Raw genomic sequence first — 24681 nt, forward strand, 5'->3', positions numbered from 1 at the left:
GACTGTCTGACAAGTCTTACCCTCAGATTTCTGACATCACTCTTCTGCCACATTGTCACCTTTGTTTGCACCTTTTCAGTTTATCAGCACCATAAATTCTTTCTCAGATAATGGATATTTGTTTTATATTACTAACTGACATCTACTGGTACTGCCTGTGTCAGGCATGGGGCTGAGTACTTTTCAGGCATTACTCATTTAATCTTTACAACACCCTATATGGTAGTTACTAGTATTATTCCCAGTTTACAAATGTGGGCAGTCTCAAAGAGATGAGCCAACTTGCTCTGGACCCAGAGGAGGTGCCTGGGGAGTGGTCGGGATTTGAATTCAGGTCCTGATTCTAGAGCTACTAAAACATGTCACCTCAAACCTGCAGTTTAACCCCAAAGGTCCTGAAAAAGTTGTACTCTGAAATCTCATGCCATATGGCCGAACACTTGTACATAGTAGATGCTCATTAAAATCCTTGCTGAGAAAAAAAAAAAATCCTTGCTGAGGGGCTTCTCTGGTGGTGCAGTGGTTAAGAATCCACCTGCCAATGCAGGGGACACGGGTTCGAGCCCTGGTCCGGGAAGATCCCATATGGCATGGAGCAACTAAGCCCGTGCACCACAACTACTGAGCCTGCGCTCTAGAGCCCACGAGCCACAACTGCTGAAGCCCACATGCCTAGAGCTTGTGCTCTGCAACAAGAGAAGCCACCACAATGAGAAGCCTGCGCACCGCAACGAAGAGTAGTCCCTGCTCTCAGCAACTAGAGAAAACCCGTGTGCAGCAGCAAAGACCCAATACAGCCAAAAATTAAATAAATGAATAAATAAATAAATTTATTAAAAAAAATCCTTGCTGAGTTAGAAGAGGATCTACCTGTTTAAAAGATTTTATATCTCCAAACGAGGTAGTTTCTCTGCCTCTCTACAAACTATAAACTCATCCTTGAGAATTCATAGGAACATTCCTTGGGGCTGCAGTAGACTAGAGCATCTGAGTCTTTGGAATGACCTGAATGAGAATAGAACAGAATTTTTGACCTGAGATACTCTTTACTACAGAAAAACCAATAAGTCGTGGGTAAACTGTGTAGTGGGAATATAGCAAAGGGTAGGATACTTAACATCCCTCAACGTTCAAAGACAAAATTTTGTCCTGTTTTCTAGGTGAAATGATGTTCATGTTGCAGACTCCGAATTGCTTCCCTGTTTGGACCTGACGCATCTGGGTCTGTCTGTGGGTAATGTGGCCTCTGAGAACATTTTTATACACTTGGCAAAGGGACCACCTTTTCAAGCTTGGACCTTGAAATCCCAGTGAGATCTTCCTCACAAATGGGCTCCAAGGTAAGGACATACCCCTTTTCCCTAACAAAGTCCAGATTGCAGTGCTGGTAACTTCCTCCCAAACTCAAACAGGACCTCAGCATCCTGGGATCCCCTGGAACCACTTCATTTATCTCTTTGGGCAAACTAAACATGCTCAGTTTAATTTATTTATTTTTATTTATTTTTGGCTGTGTTGGGTCTTCGTTTCTGTGCGAGGGCTTTCTCCAGTTGTGGCGAGTGGGGGCCGCTCTTCATCGCGGTGCACGGGCTTCTCACTGTCGCGGCTTCTCTTGTTGAGGAGCACAGGCTCCAGACGCGCAGGCTCAGTAGTTGTGGCTCACGGGCCTAGTTGCTCCGCGGCATGTGGGATCTTCCCAGACCAGGGCTCGAACCCGTGTGCCCTGCATTAGCAGGCAGATTCTCAACCACTGCGCCACCAGGGAAGCCCCTAAACATGCTCAGTTTAAAATGCAGTGAAGCTCACCACTGTCCTTTGTTTTGGAGAGTCTTATTTTTGCATAAGTAGTCCATCCTATACAGGTTGCTAACTACTGTGTATTCCCTTTGCCCCTATGACTGCTGGTGTAAATAAACTGCATCTCCCCATTGGTAAACAATGATAATAAACAAAATTTTAAAAAATGAAAAACAAAACTAAACTAAACATGCTCAGTTTAAAGTCTTTGTCAGATTATTTTATTAGACTAATTTCATCTGAAATAAACTCATATTCTAATTACTGATTTTGCTGACTGCCTTAGTATTACATCTTTTCGGTGTTTTATAATATTGGTTTATGGACCATGTTCAGAGTTTGTATGTTTCTCCTTGTCTCTCTCCTTCTGTGCTCACCCCTCCCAGTTTTATGCTTTTGCATTTGCCTCCCTCTCATCCTCAAGGCTCTAGTCCAGAACTGGCTCTTATTGTGACGGTTGAGCTGCCCCACTGAGTGATTAAGGATGACACAGATCCAGGCACTGAGCCAGCAGGCAGCCTGGCTCACTCCCTGGACTGCAGGATGAATCCTGGTCGACCCACGTCTCTGGACTTGCAGCTTGTTATACACCTTAGCCCAGGCAGGTTTCAGCAACAATTTAGTTCAGCCCCTAGCCTAGCCTGGCTCAGCCCACAACTTTAAGCAGGGATCCAGCTCCAGCCCCCATCTAATTTGAGACTTTTAGTTCCCATGACCCCCGCAGGAATGAAACTTGGGGCTCCCACTGAATGTCTGGGCCTGGAGCTCTTCAGCCCACTTACCACAGTGCGTTTTCATCCTGCTTCTCATCCGTGGTTCTGAGCCCCCCGTACACAGAATAATGGCCCGTAGAGGTGTCCACATTCTAATTCCAGGAACCTGTGAGTATGTTACCTTACATGGCAAAGGGGGGTTTGCAGATGGGATTGAGTTCAGGATCTTGACATGGGGAGATTGTCTTGAATTCTGCCAGTGGGTTGATGTGATCACAGGGGTTCCTTATAATGAAAAGGGGGAGACAGGAGAGTCAGAGAAGATGTGATGATGGAAACAGCAGAGGTCAGAGAAAGAGATTTGAAGATGCTACACTGCTGGCTTTGAAGATGAAGGAAGGGGCCATGAGCCAAGGGATGCAGACAACCTCTAGAAGCTGCAAGGAAACAGATTTTCCCCTCGAGTCTTCAGAATGAATGCAGGCCTGACGACACCTTGATTTTGAGCTCAGTGAGACCTAATTTGCATTTCTGACCTCCAGAACTGTAAGATAAATTTGTGTTGTTTTACGTCACAAAGTTTTCAGTAATTTGTTACAGCAGTAATAGGAAACTATCTTTGTTTTTCTCATGTTGCTGCTCTGTTTTCTTTTTGATTATTTTATACCTCCCCCTCCTTTTCTGTGTGTGGAGCTGAGAAAGACTATCAACCAAGAATTTGCCCACAAATGGACCCTTTCTCTAGAAATAAATGGTGACCATTTATTAAAGTGGGAAAACAGATTGGTAGTGACAGGAGTGTGTAGAATGCTAGCTAGTGTACTTTCAGCATTTTTTTAAAAGTACTGAAACTTTAAAAAAAAGTTTTTTCTAAATCACACATATACCATGTATGGACCTATAAACCTAACATTGTAAGGCCATAAATGAATTGCCAGACTGTTTTTGAAATAGCTATAACCTGATAGTGCAAGTACTGGACAACAAATAATTGAAATCTGAGATACCTTTTTATCCCTACCATCTAGTCCCTGTGAATTAAAGAAATAACTCACCTTCTCTAAGACTTCCCTTTTCACTATCTGCCTCTTTCAGAGTTTGTGGGGGTAATAACAATATTTAAAGGCTTTTAAGCAATTAGAATTGTTTTCTTGTTATCAGATTGGTGATGCTTCTATAAGAAAACCATTGTATAAGTTATCTATCGCTGCAAAACAAACTACCCCAAAGCTTAGTGACTTAAAACAAAACAAATGTTTATTATCTCACATCATTTCTGTGGGTCAGGATTTCAAGAGCAGCTTGTCTGGGTAGATCTGGCCCCAAGTCTCTCATGAGGCTGTGGTCATGATGTCGGACATGGTGCAGTTGATCTGAAGTTTGATTAAGGCCGAGGATCTACTCCCAAAGTGACTCGCTCACATGGGTGACAAGTTAGTGCTAACTATTGGCAGGAAGTCATGGCTCATCTCAAGGATCTCCCCATAGGGCTGCTGAGTGTGTTTACCACCTGGCAGCTGGCTTCCCACAGGGCAAGCAGTTCAAGAGAGAGCAAGGCAGAAACCACAGTGCCTTTTATGACCTAGCTCAGAAGTCACATGGTATCGTGTCCACACATCCAACTGGCTACACAGGTCAGCCCTGCTCAGCATGGAGTGGACTATAGAAGGGCATGAATAACAGGGGGCAAGGATCACTGGGGTCCATCTTAGAGGCTGCCTACCATGACCAAGGAGAAGGTTCTATTTAGTCTTCAGCCTTAAAGCCTTCTTTATCTCATAAATCCCTAGAGATGCAGAGTAGGAAGGAAATTCCAAGGTTAGTCCAAACATCTAGCTCACAGGAATCACATCTTTAAAATCATATCACCTAAAACTCTCTACTGATAATTTAAAACTGAGTTGCATAAGCCTTGTCTCATTTGCATTAGAACCTCCGTATCTCCCAGGAGCAGAAACCCTGCCTTGTGCTTCTGAAACTCTTAGGACATCTTGCCTGCTCCTTGGCACAGAGTTAGGAATACATACATTTCTGTAAACTTGACAAATTGTCAACTGGCATTTGAAGAGTAACACATTGGTTAATATCCAGCCCCTCTCCCCCCCAACCCCGCCCTCTTAATTTGATGTTTCTGTGTGTTTTGAAAGCCTGGGCTTATGGGAGTGGCTGACTCCAGAATTTTAGGAGAAGTCAGTTGTAGGGTGAATCTCTCCACGCTGAGGTTGAATTTGGAGTCCAAATAGGAGCCAAATGGGGGTATATACAGAACCAAAAATATTGCCAACGTCCTTGTCCAGGGATGCTAGTGAATGAAGCACACTGGACAGAAGCAATATGTGTAAACAGAGAGACAGGATGTCAAAGGTGGTGGAGACACAGCTGCACCTGCTGTATGATTTTTAGGCAAGTCCCCAAATCACCTAAACTTTCTGGGTGTGGCTTCCTTATTATTTACTTGGGATAATAATGCCCACGTGTTTTCAAAGATGTGAAGCAACTGGACCTCTCCTACTGGAAGGACCGTAAATAGTTATAATCACTTTACAGAGCACTGGCAATATCCAGTGTAGCTAACGATGTAATACCCACCCCATGATAGACACCCCAGCAATTCTATTCTTGGTCTGACCTTGGAGCAGAAGTTCTCAGCCCTGATTGCATGTTAGAACCACCTGGGGGAGTTGGGTTTTTTTAAAGTGCTAATGTCTCAGCTCTACCCTCAGGGATTAAGATTTCATCAATTCTGGGATGAGGCCAAGAAACTGTTTTTTTACAAAGCTCCCAAGGCTATTCTAATGTGCACTCTGCCAGAGAGAAACTCACACAGACAAAGAGAGATCCACCTGGTACCAAATATAAACGTAAAACCAAGGGAGACTAAGCATCTAAATGTAAAAAGTCAATCTTTAAAATTCTTTTAAAAAGGTTAAAACTACCATATGACCTTGGGATATGGAAGGATCTCATGAGATTAGAAATGCATACACCATAAAAGATAAGATGGATACATTTGCCTTTGATGTGTAAAAATCTTGTGTTTGAAAAGATGCCATAAACAAAGAGAACAGATAAGCCACAGTCTGAAAGAAGTAATTTGAGAATCAGATAACCAAACAAAGGATTAGTATTCAGAGTATAAAAGAATTCAAGCGTGTTAGTAAGAAAAAGGTGAATTATCTATAAATGCTCCAACCAAAAGACACAGACTCAATGAATGGATACAAAAACAAGAGCCGTATGTGTGCTGTCTACAAGAGACCCACTTCAGACCTAGGGACACATTCAGACTGAAAGTGAGGGGATGGCAAAAGATATTCCATGCAAATGGAAATCAAAAGAAAGCTGGAGTAGCAAGACTCATATCAGATAAAATAGACTTTAAAATAAAGAATGTTACAAGAGACAAGGAAGGACACTACATAATGATCAAGGGATCAATCCAAGAAGAAGATATAACAATTATAAATATATATGCACCCAACATAGGAGCACCTCAATACATAAGGCAACTGCTAACAGCTATAAAAGAGGAAATTGACAGTAACACAATAATAGTGGGGGACTTTAACACCTCACTTACACCAATGGACAGATCATCCAAACAGAAAATTAATAAGGAAACACAAGCTTTAAATGACACAAGAGACCAGATAGATTTAAGTGATATTTATAGGACATTCCATCCAAAAACAGCAGATTACACTTTCTTCTCAAGTGTACACGGAACATTCTCCAGGACAGATCACATCTTGGGTCACAAATCAAGCCTCAGTAAATTTAAGAAAATTGAAATCATATCAAGCATCTTTTCTGACCACAACACTATGAGATTAGAAATGAATTACAGGGAAAAAAACATAAAAAACACAAACAAATGGAGGCTAAACAATATGTTACTAAATAGCCAAGAGATCACTGAAGAAATCAAAGAGGAAATAAAAAAATACCTAGAGACAAATTACAATGAAAACACGACGATCCAAAACCTAGGGATGCAGCAAAAGCAGTTCTAAGAGAGAAGTTTATAGCAATACAAGCCTACCTCAAGAAACAAGAAAAATCTCAAATAAACAATCTAACCTTACACCTAAAGGAACTAGAGAAAGAAGAACAAACAAAACCCAAAGTTAATAGAAGGAAAGAAATCATAAAGATCAGAGCAGAAATAAATGAAATAGAAACAAAGAAAACAATAGCAAAGATCAATAAAACTAAAAGCTGGTTCTTTGAGAAGATGAACAAAACTGATAAACCATTAGCCAGACTCATCAAGAAAAAGAGGGAGAGGACTCAAATCAATAAAATTAGAAATGAAAAAGGAGAAGCTACAACAGACACTGCAGAAATACAAAGCATCCTGAGAGACTACTACAAGCAACTCTATGCCAATAAAATGGACAACCTGGAAGAAATGGACAAATTCTTAGAAAGGTATAACCTTCCAAGACTGAACCAGGAAGAAACAGAAAATATGAACAGACCAATCACAAGTAATGAAATTGAAACTGTGATTAAAAATCTTCCAACAAACAAAAGTCCAGGACCAGATGGCTTCACAGGTGAATTCTATCAAACATTTAGAGAAGAGCTAACACCCATCCTTCTCAAACTCTTCCAAAAAATTGCAGAGGAAGGAACACTCCCAAACTCATTCTATGAGGCCACCATCACCCTGATACCAAAACCAGACAAAGATACTACAAGAAAAGAAAATTACAGACCAATATCACTGATGAATATAGATGCAAAAATCCTCAACAAAATACTAGCAAACAGAATCCAACAACACATTAAAAGGATCATACACCATGATCAAGTGGGATTTATCCCAGGGATGCAAGGATTCTTCAGTATACGCAAATCAATCAATGTGATACACCATATTAACAAATTGAAGGAGAAAAACCATATGATCATCTCAATAGATGCAGGAAAAGCTTTTGACAAAATTCAGCACCCATTTATGATAAAAACTCTCCAGAAAGTGGGCATAGAGGGAACCTGCCTCAACATAATAAAGGCCATATACGACAAACCCACAGCAAACATCATTCTCAATGGTGAAAAACTGAAAGCATTTCCTCTAAGATCAGGAACAAGAAAGGATGTCCACTCTCACCACTATTATTCAACATAGTTTTGGAAGTCCTAGCCATGGCAATCAAAGAAGAAAAAGAAATAAAAGGAATACAAATTGGAAAATAAGAAGTAAAACTGTCACTGTTTGCAGATGACATGATACTATACATAGAGAATCCTAAAGATGCCACCAGAAAACTACTAGAGCTAATCAATGAATTTGGTAAAGTTGCAGGATACAAAATTAATGCACAGAAATCTTTTGCATTCCTATACTAATGATGAAAAATCTGAAAGAGAAATTAAGGAAACACTCCCATTTACCATTGCAACAAAAAGAATAAAATACCTAGGAATAAACCTACCTAGGGAGACAAAAGACCTGTATGCAGAAAACTATAAGACACTGATGAAAGAAATTAAAGATGATACCAACAGATGGAGAGATATGCCATGTTCTTGGATTGGAAGAATCAATATTGTGAAAATGCCTATACTACCCAAAGCAATCTACAGATTCAGTGCAATCCCTATCAAATTACCAATGGCATATTTTACAGAACTAGAACAAAAAATCTTAAAATTTGTATGGAGACACAAAAGACCCCAAATAGCCAGAGAAGTCTTGAGGGGAAAAAATGGAGCTGGAGGAATCAGACTCCCTGACTTCAGACTATACTACAAAGCTACAGTAATCAAGACAATATGGTACTGGCACAAAAACAGAAATATAGATCAGTGGAACAGGATAGAAAGCCCAGAGATAAACCCATGCACCTGTGGTCAACTAATCTATGACAAAGGAGGCAAGGATATACAATGGAGAAAAGACAGTCTCTTCAATAAGTGGTGCTGGGAAAACTGGACAGCTACATGTAAAAGAATGAAATTAGAATGCTCCCAAACACCATACACAAAAATAAACTCAAAATGGATTAGAGACCTAAATGTAAGACTGGACACTATAAAACTCTTTGAGGAAAACATAGGAAGAACACTCTTTGACATAAATCACAGCAAGATCTTTTTTGATCCACCTCCTAGAGTAATGGAAATAAAAACAAAAATAAACAAATGCGACCTAATGAAACTTCAAAGCTTTTGCACAGCAAAGGAAACTACAAAGAAGACAAAAAGACAACCCTCAGAATGGGAGAAAATACTTGCAAATGAATCAACGGACAAAGGATTAATCTCCAAATTATATAAACAGCTCATGCAGCTCAATATTAAAAAAACAAACAACCCAATCAAAAAATGGGGGCTTCCCTGGTGGCGCAGTGGTTGAGAATCTGCCTGCTAATGCAGGGGACACGGGTTCGAGCCCTGGCCTGGGAAGATCCCACATGCCGCAGAGCGGCTGGGCCCGTGAGCCACAACTGCTGAGCCTGCGCGTCTGGAGCCTGTGCTCCGCAACGAGAGGGGCCCGCGCATCGCGATGAAGAGTGGCCCCCGCTTGCCACAACTGGAGAAAGCCCTCGCACAGAAACGAAGACCCAACACAGCCAAAATCAATCAATCAATCAATCAATCAAACATACGCATCTGATTCAAGATCCTCATTAAAAAAAAAAAAAAAAAAAAAAAATGGGCAGAAGACCTACATAGACATTTCTCCAAAGAAGACATACAGATGGCCAAGAAGCACATGAAAAGCTGCTCAACATCACTAATTATTAGAGAAATGCAAATCAAAACTACAATGAGGTATCACCTCACACCAGTTAGAATGGGCACCATCAGAAAATCTACAAACAACAAATGCTGGAGAGGGTGTGGAGAAAAGGGAAGCCTCTTGCACTGTTGGTGGGAATGTAAATTGATACAGCCACTATGGAGAACAGTATGGAGGTTCCTTAAAAAACTAAAAATAGAATTACCATATGACCCAGCAATCCCACTACTGGGCATATATCCTGAGAAAACCACAATTCAAAAAGACACATGCACCCCAATGTTCATTGCAACACTATTTACAATAGCTAGGTCATGGAAGCAACCTAAATGCCTATCGACAGACGAATGGATAAAGAAGATGTGGTACATATATACAATGGAATATTAGTCAGCCATAAAAAGAAACGAAATTGGGTCATTTGTAGAGACGTGGATGGATCTAGAGACTGTCATACAGATTGAAGTAAGTCAGAAAGAGAAAAACAAATATCATATATTAACACATATATGTGGAACCTAGAAAAATGGTACAGATGAGCTGGTTTGCAGGGCAGAAATTGAGACACAGATGTAGAGAACAAACGTATGGACACCAAGGGGGGAAAGTGGTGGTGGGGTGATGAACTGGGAGATTGGGATTGACATGTATACACTGATGTGTATGGATAATTAATAAGAACCTGCTGTATAAAAAAATAAATAAAATAAAATTCAAAAATTCAAAAAAAAAGAAAAAGAAAAAGATGAATTATCTAATTACCATTACTTTTTGTAAGGAGAATAGATAAATAAAATGGGCAGAGTTATATAGGGAACTTTTCAGCAGTAAAAAAAATGAATCAACTATGTATTAACATATATACACATTTACATATGTTCATACATACATATGTATTAAGATAAATAACTCTTACAAAAATGTTGATCAATAAAAACAAGACCTTCAGAATGATACCGTATGACGCCAATTTCCTGAAAAAAATTGAAACACACAAGTCAACATTATATGTGTTCATTAATAAAGACTGTACAAGTATTAATAAAGACTGTACAAGTATAAATACACACATGGGTCTGAAAAACACTATCCTGAGTTTTATTTTTACCTCTAAGAAGAAAGGGAAATAGGATTGGGATTTCAAATAAATCTATAATATTTTAGGTGTTCAACTGAATCATAAATACATGAATGTCTGTTGTATCATTATCTATACTTTTTTGTATGCTTAAAAATATTATAGGGACTTCCCTGGTGGCACAGTGGTTACGAATCTGCCTGCTAATGCAGGGGACACGGGTTTGTTCCCTGGTCCAGGAAGATCCCACATGCCGCGGAGCAACTAAGCCCGTGTGCCACAACTACTGAGCCCACGTGCTGCAACTACTGAAGCCCACACGCCTAGAGCCCATGCTCCACAACAAGAGAAGCCACCGCAATGAGAAGCCCGCACACCACAACAAAGAGTAGCCCCCCACTCGCCACAACTAGAGAAAGCCCACATGCAGCAACAAAGACCCAACGCAGTCAAAAATAAATAAATTAATTAAAATATTATAAAATTATTGAAAAATCTAAAAATTAGTTATAGCGTCTTTGGGGGGCTAATCCTCTAGAACCACAACAGACTTTTTGGTGTGAAATCTTGATCCGATTATCCTGGTTTTGTAAACTGTCACTTTAAAGAGAAAGCTCATGACCCTGTAGAGAAACGAAGGCCGAAAGTCTTTAGTTCATAGAGTAAATATTGGGGTTTTAGCTTCCTATATGAGGCGCCGTTTGGGGGCGCCAGAGGACAGCAGAAGCCAGCCGATCCCAGGTTCTCCCAGGGGAACAGAACGGCCGGGTTCACCTGTTCCACACTGGTTAATAATCAAACATCTGGTGGGTTCTTACCTCCTGAAGTGTCTTGTGATGACGGTAGCACGTGCTGTCTTTAACGCCCTGGACTTGATATAGTAAGGGTTTGCGGAGCCCCTGAAATGCAGCTTATTTTTGACCTGAGTACTTAGAACTTTGCAAGCTGAGTCAGGTGGCAATGGTTCTTCCATTGCATAGGGTTATGAAAAATTAATTTGGCTGAAACTCTGTACTTTGACACCCCCAGGATCCTCTTGAGCAGGAAATGAGGCTGCTTGATAAACGTGCTTTTGTCATCTCTTGAGGAATTGCCATATATTAAAAATAATTTAAAAGAAAAAAAGGATGATCGAGGTTGTTACCCAATATTACAAAGAAAATTACATGTAGATAGGTTGATGCCTGGTGAAAATGGAGTGTGAACGGCTTTCCTTACCTAATCAGAGGGTCTTCTGAGAGGTCCTGTTAAAATCATCCAGCCAAGTTTGGAGGAATTCTTCCCATTTTATAGCAAAGGAAGAGAAAAGATCACCAAGAAGTCCCCTTCATTGGGTCCCCTAGACCAGTGCTGTCCATTAGAACGTTCGTGATGATGGAAATGTTCACATTTGTGATGTACAATGACATAGCCACTAGCCATGTGTGGCTGCAGTATGCTGAACTATGGCTAGGATGAAGAATAAAATTTTACATTTTATTTAATTTTAGTTCTTTTCAATTTAAGTGACCACATGTGGCTGGTGGCTACTGAATTGGACAGTGCAAGTCCAGATATTTTTAAATATTTATTTTTGTGTTGTACCACTAACATATGCACTAAAGAAAATGAGATGCATGTTAAATTCAAATTTGGGTGTATATACTTCTAAATATTTCCCTACTGATGTCAAATGTACTTATAAATACACACATTTTTCTTTTCAAAAATGGGATCATACTTAACATATTGCTTTTAATGTTTTAAAAAAGTAATATACAGGGAACATCTCCCCATACCAGAACTTTATATAATTTTTAATACTTGGAGTATCCTCTGTTGAATGGATAATAATGGACAGTTATTATTCTAAGCACATTGCCCGCATTATCTCGTGTGATCCTCACAACCCCATGAGGTAGATATCATTCCATTTTACAGATGAATTCTCTGAAATACATAAAGATTAACGTGTACTTTGCAAAACTCAAGCAGAGGCAGTGGGAGAGTCAGGGTTTCAAGGCTCCCAACCAGGTGGGCTGACTTCAGAGCCTGCTGTTGAATCTCTCTGCTTTAAATAAAGTTTTTTAAAATTGAAGTATAGTTAATTTACAATGTTATGTTAGTTTCAAGTGTACAGCAAAGTGATTCAGATATATATAGATATAGATATTCTTTTTCAGAGTCTTTTCCATTATAGTTCATTACAAGATATTGGGTAGAGTTCCCTGTGCTATACAGTAGGTCCTTGTTGTTTACCTAGTTTATATATAGTAGTGTATATATGTTAATCCCAAACTCATAATTTATCTCCCCCACCTAAATAAATTCAGTTTAAAATAAGCATTCAATTCATCTAAAAGACACCCCAACAGCTTTGTCCTTAGTTTTGGTCTTAGGGCTTGAACACATCCTTTGTGCTACATTCAGTAATTGACGGGATGCCTTTAAGTTGCTTTACTTGTCCAATGGGGACAAAGAGCTGAGTTTACTGAGCACGTGATCTTTTATCTGTGCAACACAAGGATGCCTTTAGGTGGTGTCGAGCCACTGCTGCATGGGGGCTTGTCTTCCTACTGGGCATGTAAAACCTCCTACCCCAATAACCGATCGCACCAGCCAAGGGTTACCTGCCTTGCTGCAGAGTACAGCACTTGAAAGCAGATAATAAAGTGGTGTGAGTGAGTTAACCTGCTGTGTTCACAGCCAAGCTCCCCACCTGTAAAATATGGTTCATAAACTTGTTGAGTGCCTGCAGGGAGGGATGCATCTGGGTGCTCCTTAAGGAGATATGGAGGTACATAAGGCGTGATCCTTGCTCCCAAGGAAGTACAGCAGTGTAAGGAATTGAGAGCACATCCTTCCAAACCCACATGGCAGCTTGTGCAATAACACAGGCAAAACAGCAGGTTCAACAGAGCAGAGACAGCGAGGTGTCGTCTCCAGGGAAAATTCCATGAAGAGGGAGACATTTGACCCAGGAGCTGAGCCTTCATACAATGGTTAAGCTTTCAGCTGGAAGAAATCCCAAGTGGAGAAACAGAATGATGTGAAAGAACATTGGTCTTGCAAAGCTGACAGCCGCTGACACAGCATCTTTGTTTAAGCTTTCAATTCTAATTACAAACGAATAAATGCCAACTGTCAAATAAAAATGAGAAAATCTAGGCAAATATAAAGAAGAAAACTTAAATTATACCTAGTCCTACCAGTTAGAAATATTTCCTTCTAATCTTTTTCCTAGTTGCCCTGACCTAGTTGCATACTTTAGTGTCATTTTCCCCCAAATCTCCCTTGGAAATGTAAAACTCCTTATTATAGATTTAAACACAATATGCGTTTTACCAACATCATCCTCTTTGGGGTGTTTTCCTGAGAGCCTGGTGACTGGCCCTTAAGGGGACAGGTCGCTCTCTGCACTGCAGCCCAGCTGTCATCCTGGGATCTCCCTGCACCATCATCACCCTGAGGATTCCCTTCTCCTCGCTCTTGTGTTGAGACCTAGATTCCCAGATCAAATGGCTTTTTTTTTTTCTTGGTTTACCCCTTCATTTTGGTGGAACACATCCTCTAAAAGCTTTCTGGAAATGGGTGCATGGTAGCTAAAATGTTTGAAACCCTTGCATGTCTGTTAATGGCTGTCATTCAGCCCCATCCTTGATTCATGATCTGTGTAGGAATTGAACTCTTGGTCACAAGTCATCCTCCTATAGATCTTTTTAAGGTGTTGTTCCATTGTTTTCTAGCCTCCAGTGTCCTGCTGAGAGGTCTGCTGCCAGTTTGATTTGTTATCCTTTCCCTGGAAGCTTTTAGAAGGGAGCTCCTCTTTGTCCCTATTGCTCTGAGGTATCATGGTGATGTCTGTGGTCTGGGTCTGCTTTTATCCATTGACAAAAAGGCCCTTTTATTCCACCAACTCACGTCATCAGTTTTGGAAATTTTTTCTTGAGTTATTTTCCAATGATTTCTACTCTCCATTCTCTTGGTTCTCAGATTCTGGGCTTGCTGGCTTGTGCCCTAGTTTTCATATCATTTCTGAAAATTTTTCTAGCTCTTTGTCTTTTTCTCTACTTTCTGGGAGATTCCCTCAATTTCATCTTCCAACACCTCCTTTGAGTTTCTAATTCTACCATTATATCTTATTATAACATGTTAACATTACATAATGTAATATATTTAGTATAATATATTTTGGGGAGCTTTGTTTTGCTCTCTGTCCCTTTTTCATAGCATCCCTTTATTCCATAGATGCAGTATCACATCTCTCCTTTCTGTACTTCCTGTCTTATTGTTTCCTTCAAGTTGATTTTTTTCTGATTCTTGTTCGTCTTGCTTCTGTCTTTCATCTAAGAGATCATCATCCTCAAATGTCTGACAATCCCTGCCTCTCAGTTCCTATATAATAGTAAAACATCAAAGAGCTGATTGGATGCTCAGGGCTCACAGATAGGGCTGGTCCAGCCTGGGCAGGGTGTAGGGTGATATGAGCCTCCTCTACTCTCCTTCTAGAGGGCATATGCCCAGCTCCAGCAATCTGGAGGCCCCAGTGGTCAGGACTAAATCCTTTACTTAGTCCACTGGTTTTAGAGTACAGGATCCTGACCCTTAACCACTTCTGGTGTGGCCCAGTTCAAGACTCTGCTTTTACTATCTGCAGAGAATAAATTTCCAGGCTTCAGCTGGGGTGAAGAAAGGTGTAGTTGCCCATCTGCTCAGAATAGAGGAGGGGATCTGGGGATCTAGTTTCATCTTAAATAGACTTTTAGCCACTCCTGTTTTCCATTACTAACCAATGTGTCTTCCCCAAAGATTTGTTATATAAAATAATTGAGATAGCCCTTGCATAACATGGGACACTTTATAAGGACACAAATATAAGGCAATTCTCTTTTCTAAGGGATATTTTGCAGGGGGAGTGGAGAGGTTCAATTTATATTTAAAGAAATACAATATTAAAACCACAATGAGATACCACTTTACACCCACTAAATTGGCTGCAAGTAAAAGAATGGATAATGCCAAGTGTTGACAAGGATGTAGAACAACTGGAACATTCATACAGAACTGGTGGGAATGCAAAATGATGTAACCACTTTATAAAACTGTTTGGCAGTTTCTTATAAATTTCAACATATACTTACTACATGACTCAGCAATTCACGCCTAGGTGTGTTTACCCCAAAGAGATTAAAATATGTGTCCACACAAAGACTTGTCCACAGATGTTCTTAGCAGCTTTATTCATAATGGCCCCAAACTAGAAAGAACCCAAATGCCCATCAACAAAGGAATGGATTTTAAAAAAATGTGGTATAGCCATAGAATGAAATACTATTCATCAGGAAAAATGAACAAAGTATTGATACATGTAACAACACGGATGAGTCTCAAAATATTAAACTGAGTGAAAGAAGCCAGACACAAAACATACCTATGATTCCAATTAAATGAAATTCTAGAAAAGAAACTATTGTATAGTGACAAAAAGCTGATCGGTGATTTCCTGGCCCAGTGGTGGGAATGGGGTGGGATGGCTTGCAAAGGTGCATGAGGAAACTTTCTGGGATGGTGGAAATGTTCTATATCTTGATTATGTTGATGGATTCATGAGTATAAATGTCAGAACTCATTAAAGTGTCCATTTTAAAAATGGGTGCAGGGCTTCCCTGGTGGCGCAGTGGTTGAGAATCTGCCTGCTAATGCAGGAGACACGGGTTCGAGCCCTGGTCTGGGAAGATCCCACATGCCACGGAGCGGCTGGGCCCGTGAGCCACAGCTGCTGAGCCTGCGCGTCTGGAGCCTGTGCCCCGCAACGGGAGGGGCCGTGATAGTGAAAGGCCCGCGCACCGCGATGAAGAGCGGTCCCCGCACCGCGATGAAGAGTGGCCCCCACTTGCCGCAACTAGAGAAAGCCCTCGCACGAACCGAAGACCTAGCACAGCCAAAAATAAATAAATTAATTAATTAAATAAAAATAAAAAAAAATAAAATAAAAAAAAAATAAAAATAAAAAAAAAATGGGTGCATTTTATTGTATGTAAATTATACTCAGTAAAGGTGATTTTTTTTCAGTGGTTCCTAAAGAGATTACGACTTCTGTCCATGGGCAAGGACTGTTGGCCACTGATGCATGGGCTTCACTTGAGGAAGCCAGCTGTTCTGATGATCTATTTTACAGGTGTTACTGAACAAAGTTCGTGTGCCCGACACACAGTTAGGCCAAATAAAACTGCAATGATGGCGTTTGGAGCAGAGAAAAGTTTACTGCAGGGCCAAGCAAGGAGAACAGGTGGCTCACGCTCAAAAACCCCGAGCTCCCCAATGGTTTGGGGGGAAATTTTCTTACAGGCAAAATTTGGGGTGAGGGCTGCAGGGCGTGTGACTTTCTTCTGATTGGTTGGTGGTGAGGTAACAGGGCGGTGCTCCAGGAATCTTGGGCTCAGCCTGAAGTTATCAATACCATCCTCCACCTTAGTGGGGGCCTTAGTTCTGCAGAAGAACTCAAAGATATTGTTATGTCTATTCCTTGAGGAGGAACCAGGACATTGCCCCAAGTATGTCTGGACTGCTCCTCCCTTGTTTCTGTATTCCCTGACTTTCCTGATTAGCAACTGTTTGAATCTGCCCTTTGGAACTCAGAGAAGGTCATGGAGGCTGAATGAAGCCTATTGCCTACAAACAAGAAACAGGGGACATGGAAAGGTTTTGTACGTGGGAGCCCTAAAGGGTCCTGCTGGGTTTCATTACCTCAGGTAGCAAAGGAGAATTAAGGTAGCAGATGGAATTGAGGTTGATAATTAGCTGAAGTTAAAATAGGAAGATTGTTTTGTTTTATCCAGTGGGGCCAATATAATCACAGGGATAATTAAATTTGGAAGTGGAAGGCAGAAGAGATTAGAGTGATAAGATGCGTAGCCATTGCTGGCATTGGAGATGGAGGGAGGGGCCAGGAGCCAAGGAGTGAGGCCACCTCTAGAAGCTGGAAAAGGCAAGGAAATAGATTCTCCCCTAGAGCCTACAGAAAGAAACACAACCCTGGTCATGCCCAGATTTAGCCCAATGACATGTCTGACCTACAGAACTGTAAGATAACAAATTGTATTGTTCAGGGCACCAAGTGTGTGATAAATTGTTATAGCAGCAATAGTAAACTAAAACAGGAATTAAAATGGAGTTTACATCTTAAAGTTTACATCTTAAATTTAAAAACTTGTTTAAAAAAACTTAAGTTTACATCTTAAATTAAAACCATTTAAGATGTAAGCTATTATGTATAGGATGGATAAACAACAAGGTCCTACTGTATAGCACAGAGAACTATATTCAATATCCTCTGATAAACCATAATAGAAAAGAATATTAAAAAAGAATGTGTGTGTATATATATATATATATCTGAATCACTTTGCTGTACAGCAGAAATTAACATAACATTGTAGTTCAGTTTAAAATAAAACCCATTTCAGCTCCTTACACTAGTAAGATGGTAATTAGTTAACTTCCTGCTGGGCCAGTCTCTTAACTAGTTTGCTAATTTACCTATAGGATTTCTCCTCTACAGGAGTATCTAGAGGACTCCCTTAAGCTTCTCCCCAGAGGGTTATAAAAACGCAACCATTTAGAAAATAGAGATGCACTGTCCTAATCCTCTATAAATCCTTAAACTATAGAAGAAGCTGTTACTGATTCACACACGTTAACTCAGGGGAGCCCAATCTTGAGGATGGGAAAACGTCGAGTTCACCATAGGTGGCCTTTGTTTGTTCTAATCGTAGAGAGTTCTCTTAAGTCAGCTGTTAAAGACCAAGGTCTCTTTGCAAACCAGGCCACTCAGCCCCGCCCTCCCTCCCCCTCCCCCTCCCCCTCCCCTCCCCCTCCCTCTCCGCAGGCCTCTGCAGCACGTCCGCCTCCTCCAGGGTTTCAGCTGGAGGCAACAGCCCTCTTGTCCGTCAGCCAACCCTTCTGTAACTGATGTCCCCTGTGGACGAGAGGGAGCGAAGCTTCAGGTTCATGTCAAAAGGATTTTAACCCTTGCTCCACCCAGAAGCCGCCTGCGTCAGGTTGATGGACTATAAGAGCCTCGGTCCTAATTAGGGTCAAGCGGAAGTTACTAATCAGCACCGTGCCCAGGACTGTTCCTAGGCTCAGCCGAAGCAAAATCGAGAGGAAAATAAAGCATGCCGTCACACGCCCCGTGCGCGGGAGCCCACTGGAAAGGAGGAAACGGGAGCCCCCATCAGACACGGGCCTTTAGATGCAGTGACGCTGACTGCCAAGAAACTCCACGCTCTCTGCTTTCCGCAGAATCTGATGAATACTCAGTTTGTTCAGTGCGCAAAACATACACACCCAAGTTCTGGAATTGGAGAGCGGTGATGGTTGCACAGTACTGTGGATATACTTAACGCCACTGAATTGTGCATGAAGTGGTTCAAATGGTAAATTTGACACTGTGTGTGTTTAATCACAATTAAAAACAAAAACCAGAAGCTCCGTTGCTTGCTTCTAAAATCTGAGCCATTCATTTTATTTTTCATTTAGGACGTTGACTTTTTTTAATCTTTATTTATTCATTCATTTATTTATTTATTTTTGGCTGCATTGGGTCTTCGTTGCTGTGCGCGGGCTTTCTCTGTTTGTGGCGAGTGGGGGCTACTCTTCGTTGTGGTGCGCAGGCTTCTCATTGCGGTGGCTTCTCTTGTTGTGGAGCATGGGCTCTAGGCACGTGGGCTTCAGTAGTTGTGGCTCGCGGGCTCTAGAGCGCAGGCTCAGTAGTTGTGGCACATGGGCTTAGTTGCTCCATGGCATGTGGGATCTTCCCAGACCAGGGTTCGAACCCGTGTCCCCTGCATTGGCAGGCGGATTCTCAACCACTGCGCCACCAGGGAAGCCCGACTTTCTTTTATCTTGAACTATATTTGACATATAACATTAGTTTCAGGTGTACATTGCAAAATGATCACCACATCCATTCTTTCTTTCTTTTTTTTTTCTATCCTTTAATTTCCAAAGCATGTTCATTCACATTTGACTGACTGATAGTACATAATTTTCTTTTACAATAGGTCAGGACATCTGTGTTATCCTGATTATACAAAAACAGGTACAAAATGGTGTTGAGACTTAACTTGCCTGAAATTACAAGACTAAGTGTATACGCATATATTTTTTAAAATCTCTCTATTTTCATTCCATCCCTTTGGCTGAACATTATGAGCACAATATCTGCCCTTCTTCCCGTATTCCTCTCTCTTGTGGCAGGCATCACTATCCAGTAACCCAAGCCAAATCTCCTTTGTCATCCCCCCCACCAACCGTCATCAAATGCGAACAAGACATCTTCCTAAATCTCTCTGGAATTGATCTCTTCCCCATTAGAGTTCCCTTTTGCAAGTCCATTTCTTCATCATAAGTCTGACATGTGAGCTCTTAATTGCTCTGCCACAGTTTTCTCTTCTTCAGTCAGTGGTAAGAGCTTCAGGTCTGTTTGCTTTTGTAGTTCTTGTATCAAGGTCATAGTCTTATTGAAAGTAGCACAAATGCGGCTCTTAGTCTCTTTATGCTCGACAGCAATTGGTTTAAAGCGTGCATGCAAAGTTTGATATCGAGACTTTATTGCTGACAATTCCTTTAAGAGTGTAACTGGATTTTTCTTGCCTGCTGAATCAGGATAGTTAGTCTTGATTTCCTATTCCAACCTGTACTGAATGTAATCCAGATCAGAGTCAACTTTCTGGAACGTCAGTTCCAGCTTATCGACCTCTGCCTCCATGTTGAATAGTTGACATTCCTCCTCCATTCTTTTTTTTTAATTTTAATTTTTTTAAATGAAGTATAGCTGATTTACAATGTTGCATTAGTTTTAGATGTACAGTACAGTGATTCAATCATACATATATATGTATCTATTCTTTTTCAGATTCTTTTCCCTTATAGTTTATTACAAAATATTGAACATAGTTCCCTGTGCTGTACAGTAGGTCCTTGTTGGTTATCTATTTTATATAGAGTAGTATGTATATGTTAATCCCAAACTCCTAATTAATCCCTTCCCCCCTTTTCCCTTTGGTAACCATAAGTTTGTTTTCTATGTCTGTAGGCCTATTTCTGTTTTGTAAATTAGTTCATTTGTATCATTTTTTTTAAGATACCTCATATAAGCGATTACATATGATATTTGTCTTTCGCTGTCTGGCTTACTTTGTATGATAATCTCTAGGTCCATCCATGTTGCCACAAATGGCATTATTGCATTCTTCTTTATGGCTGAGTAGTATTCCATTGTATATATGTACCACATCTTCTTTATCCATTCATCTGTCGATGGACATTTAGGTTGCTTCCATGTCTTGGCTACTAAGATCCTTTTTTTGGGGGGGGGAGCGGGCCGTGCAGCTTGTGGGATCTTAGTGCCCCCAGCAGTGGAAGCATGGCGTCTTAACCACTGGACCACCGGGAAAGTCCCCTAAGATCCATTCTTTCTTTTTTTTAAATTAATTAATTAATTATATTTTATTTTTGGCTGCTCTGGGTCTTCGTTGCGGTGCGTGCGCTTCTTATTGCGCTGGCTTCTCTTGTTGCGGAGCACGGGCTCTAGGCGTGCAGGCTTCAGTAGTTGTGGCTCGCAGGCTCTAGAGCTCAGGCTCAGTAGTTGTGGTTCATGGGCTTAGTTGCTCCATGGCGTGTGGGATCTTCCCGGACCAGGGCTTGAACCCGTGTCCCTTGCATCGGCAGGTGAGTTCTTAACCACTGTGCCACCAGGGAAGTCCTAAGATCCATTCTTGATTCTCTCCTTTACTTACTCCACATGACCAATCTATCAGGAAATCTTGTCACCTCTACCTCTGGGAGATTTCCAGAATTTGTCCTCTCCATCTCCGTACCACATCCTGGTTCAAGCTACCATTCATACCTTTGATTACGGCAGCAGTAACCTCCTAACCTGTAACTCACCTCCCTAATCGACTCTTGCCCTTCTGCAGCCCGTTTCCCTCTCAGCAGCCAGATCATAACTTAACTGACAGTGCTCTCCTCGCTGAAACCGAATGGATTCCCCTGGCTCTTGGCATAAAAGCCAAGCTCCCTATCCAGCCTCCAGGGTTCACACCATCTGTCACAATCTGCCTCTCCAGCCCCACCTCCTGCCACTTCCTTTCTGGTTCACCACGTCCCAGCCCCTTTCTTTCTGCTCCTTGAGGATGCTAAGCTTGCTCCCATATCAGGGCTTTGCTCTTACTGTTTCCTCTGCCCAGTCTCCACACGCTGGCTCTTTCCTGGCAGACCTCAGCTTCATGTCACCTTGGCAGTAAGGCCTTTCCCTTCTAAGTCTAAAGTAGCCACCAAATCTCTCCATTACATGTCCCTGGTGCATTTTCCTTACAGCCTGTATTATTCCCTAATATTTTCTTGTTTATTTGTAATCATGCACTGTCTATGTCCTCCCCCTAGAATGGAAACTCCACGAAGAGTAGGACCCTGAATGGCTGGGTCCCCAGCATCTAGAATGGTGCCTGGCACGTAGCAGGTGCACAACACGTATGACTGAGTGAATGAGTGAAGAATTAAAGTGTATTTCCCAGACATCGGGAATATCACTCGTAGCGGGCTGAATGGTGGCACCCAAAAAGGTATGTCCGTGCCCCAGAACCCGTGAATGTGACCTTATTTGGAAAGACGGGGCGGGGGGGGGAGAGAGGGAGGGATAAATTAGGAGTCTGGGATTAAAATATACACGCTACTAAATATAAAATAGATAACCAACAAGGACCTACTGTATAGGACAGGGAGCTATACTCAATACTTGTAATAACCTTTAAGGGAAGAGAATTTTTTTAAAAAAAGAGTACATATATTTATATAATTGAATGTATAATTCAATTATGTGTATGTGTAATTGTATGCAAAATTGAATTACTTCGCTGTACACCTGAAACTAACACAACATTGTAAATCAACTCTATTGCAATAAATATTAACAGAAAAACGGTCTTTGCAGATGTAATCAAGTTGAGGATCTTGTGATGAGAGCGTCCTGGATTCCCCGACTGGGCCCTAAATCCAAGGACAAGTGTCCTTAGAAGACACAGCGGAGACGGCCATGTGCAGACAGAGGCAGTGATTGGAGTGATGCTGACACAACCCAAAGATTGCCTGAAGCCACCAGAATCTGGAAGAAGCAAGGAAGGATCCTCACACTTAGAACCTTCGTAGGGAGCATGGCCCCGCCAACACCTTGACTTCAGTCTGCTGGCCTCCAGAATGGTGAGAGAATACATTTCTGTTGCTTTAAGCCAACCAATTTGTGGTGATTTGTTACAGCACACCCTAGGATGCTAGTACACTCCCCAAATTTACCTTCTTCTGAACTCTTCTGGCACAAATTAACTGTGTGTTCCCTTTGATGTTAATTTAACCACATAAAACAGTATGTGAGGGCTTCCCTGGTGGCGCAGTGGTTGAGAATCTGCCTGCCAATGCAGGGGACATGGGTTCAAGCCCTGGTCTGGGAAGATCCCAAATGCCGTGGAGCAACTAGGCCCGTGAGCCACAACTACTGAGCCTGCGCGTCTGGAGCCTGTGCTCTGCAACAAGAGAGGCCGCAACAGTGAGAGGCCCGCGCACCGCGATGAAGAGTGGCCCCCGCTCGCCGCAACTAGAGAAAGCCCTTGCACAGAAGCAAAGACCCAACACAGCCAAAAATAAAATAAAATAAATAAATAGCGTTCCCTTTAAAAAAAAAAAAACAAAACAGTACGTTATTCTCGCCCACGTGCTTGTCCTATTTCCACCGCCTGATAACTAAGGGAAGGATGTTATTGTTCTGCTTCTTGGCATTGTCCACAGCAGTTTGCAGAGCACTAGGGTAAGAGCAGACACTCAGCAGGTCGGTATTGATTGAACGGTGGGGAGTATTGATACACCCACTGCTCAGATCAGGGTTACAAAGCAAAGACTCTGGCATCATCAGGGATCCAGGGAACTTTGCTGCCTGTTGAAGCCCTGACTTGATACAGGTTTGGGTATAATTTTGGCTTTGTCCACGCTAATCTGCCATCCTTCAAACCCAGGCTTTACAACACGGGGAAGATAGCTGATACTTTATAATAACTATAAATGGAGCATAACCTTTAAGAATTGTCAATCACTATATTGTACACCTGTAACTTATATAATATTGTACATCAACTATACTTCAATTAAAAAAACAACAACAGGGCTTCCCTGGTGGCGCAGTGGTTGAGAATCTGCCTGCCAATGCAGGGGACACGGGTTCGAGCCCTGGTCTGGGAAGATCCCACATGCCGCGGAGCAACTAGGCCCGTGAGCCACAACTACTGAGCCTGCGCGTCTGGAGCCTGTGCTCCGCAACAAGAGAGGCCGCGATAGTGAGAGGCCCGTGCACCGCAATGAAGAGTGGCCCCACTTGCCGCAACTGGAGAAAGCCCTCGCACAGAAATGAAGACCCAACACAGCCATAAATAAATAAATAAATAAATAAATAAATAAATAATCATTAAAAAAAACAACAACAACAACAGCATTTAGCTCCTGTTACCTCAGTCCCCCCTGAGCTTGACTACTGTGGAAAACTTGTTCTCTGGCTGGAACTTGTAAGTTTGTCAAAACGACTGAGTTCTGGGAGGGGGACCACCCAGACGGTGGGGGAATTAATGGCTTTGTTCTTGGTCCTCTTTTGCTCCATCTCTGGGCACACACCCAAGTCTGGTGGTCTTCGCTGGGGGCCTTCCCAGGTGAAGAAGGAAGGGACAGTGGGAGAGAGAATCAAAGGGGAAAAAATAGCCCACAAGAAAGCGGGAGAAATAGCAGGCCCAAGGGAAAAGCAAGGACTTCAGAGTTGGTTAGTCACTGAAAACTGGTTCTGGACAAAAAGAGACTCAGTGCTGACCTGCGGGCACCGAAGGCACTGGCAGCCACGTTAGGGGGCAGTGGATGCTGGTCTTTTCCTAAGAGGGCACCTCGTGTTTTTCTTTCCTTTTTTGACTGTGGGTTTTTCCACTTCGTCATTTCTGCCCGGGCGTCTCTGGGGAGCCTCGTGCTCCTTCGCAACAAGGTCCTTCTGACTTTGCTGCCGAGAACGACTTCCATAAATGCTCCAGGGGGTGCCCAGGACCCCCTCCCCGCAGAAGGCAGCAGGAACACCCCCCCCCATGCCCCCACTCCTCCTGTGCCTATCTGAAGCATGAGGGCAGGGACAGTTTATCTTCCTGCCCTGGGGCATCAGAGGGCAGGTGTGGCCACGTGGACAGCATCCTGGACAGAGATGATGGGAAGTGACTCTATTTTCCCTTTCTCTGGACTTCCTTTTATGGGTTCACCCTTCCCCCCATTTTCTTTCCAAA

General features: G+C 42.0%; 1 protein-coding gene and 1 long non-coding RNA gene across 2 annotated transcripts; one reads left to right on the plus strand and one right to left on the minus strand.

Moving 5' to 3' along the window:
• The first annotated feature begins 1171 nt into the window (after positions 1-1171).
• LOC130708794 (uncharacterized) lies at positions 1172-22964 on the plus strand. The gene is made up of 3 exons (XR_009009159.1): positions 1172-1340; positions 21770-21948; positions 22317-22964. It is a non-coding gene; the product is annotated as an uncharacterized LOC130708794 (long non-coding RNA).
• On the minus strand, positions 19657-20093 carry LOC103006951 (spindle and kinetochore-associated protein 2-like). The gene is given in 1 exon segment (XM_028164552.2): positions 19657-20093. A coding segment is annotated over 1 exon segment (366 nt). The 3' UTR covers positions 19657-19727.
• Positions 22965-24681: the final 1717 nt, after the last annotated feature.

Source organism: Balaenoptera acutorostrata, chromosome 9 (genome assembly GCF_949987535.1).
Source record: "Balaenoptera acutorostrata chromosome 9, mBalAcu1.1, whole genome shotgun sequence".
NCBI lineage: Eukaryota > Metazoa > Chordata > Mammalia > Artiodactyla > Balaenopteridae > Balaenoptera > Balaenoptera acutorostrata.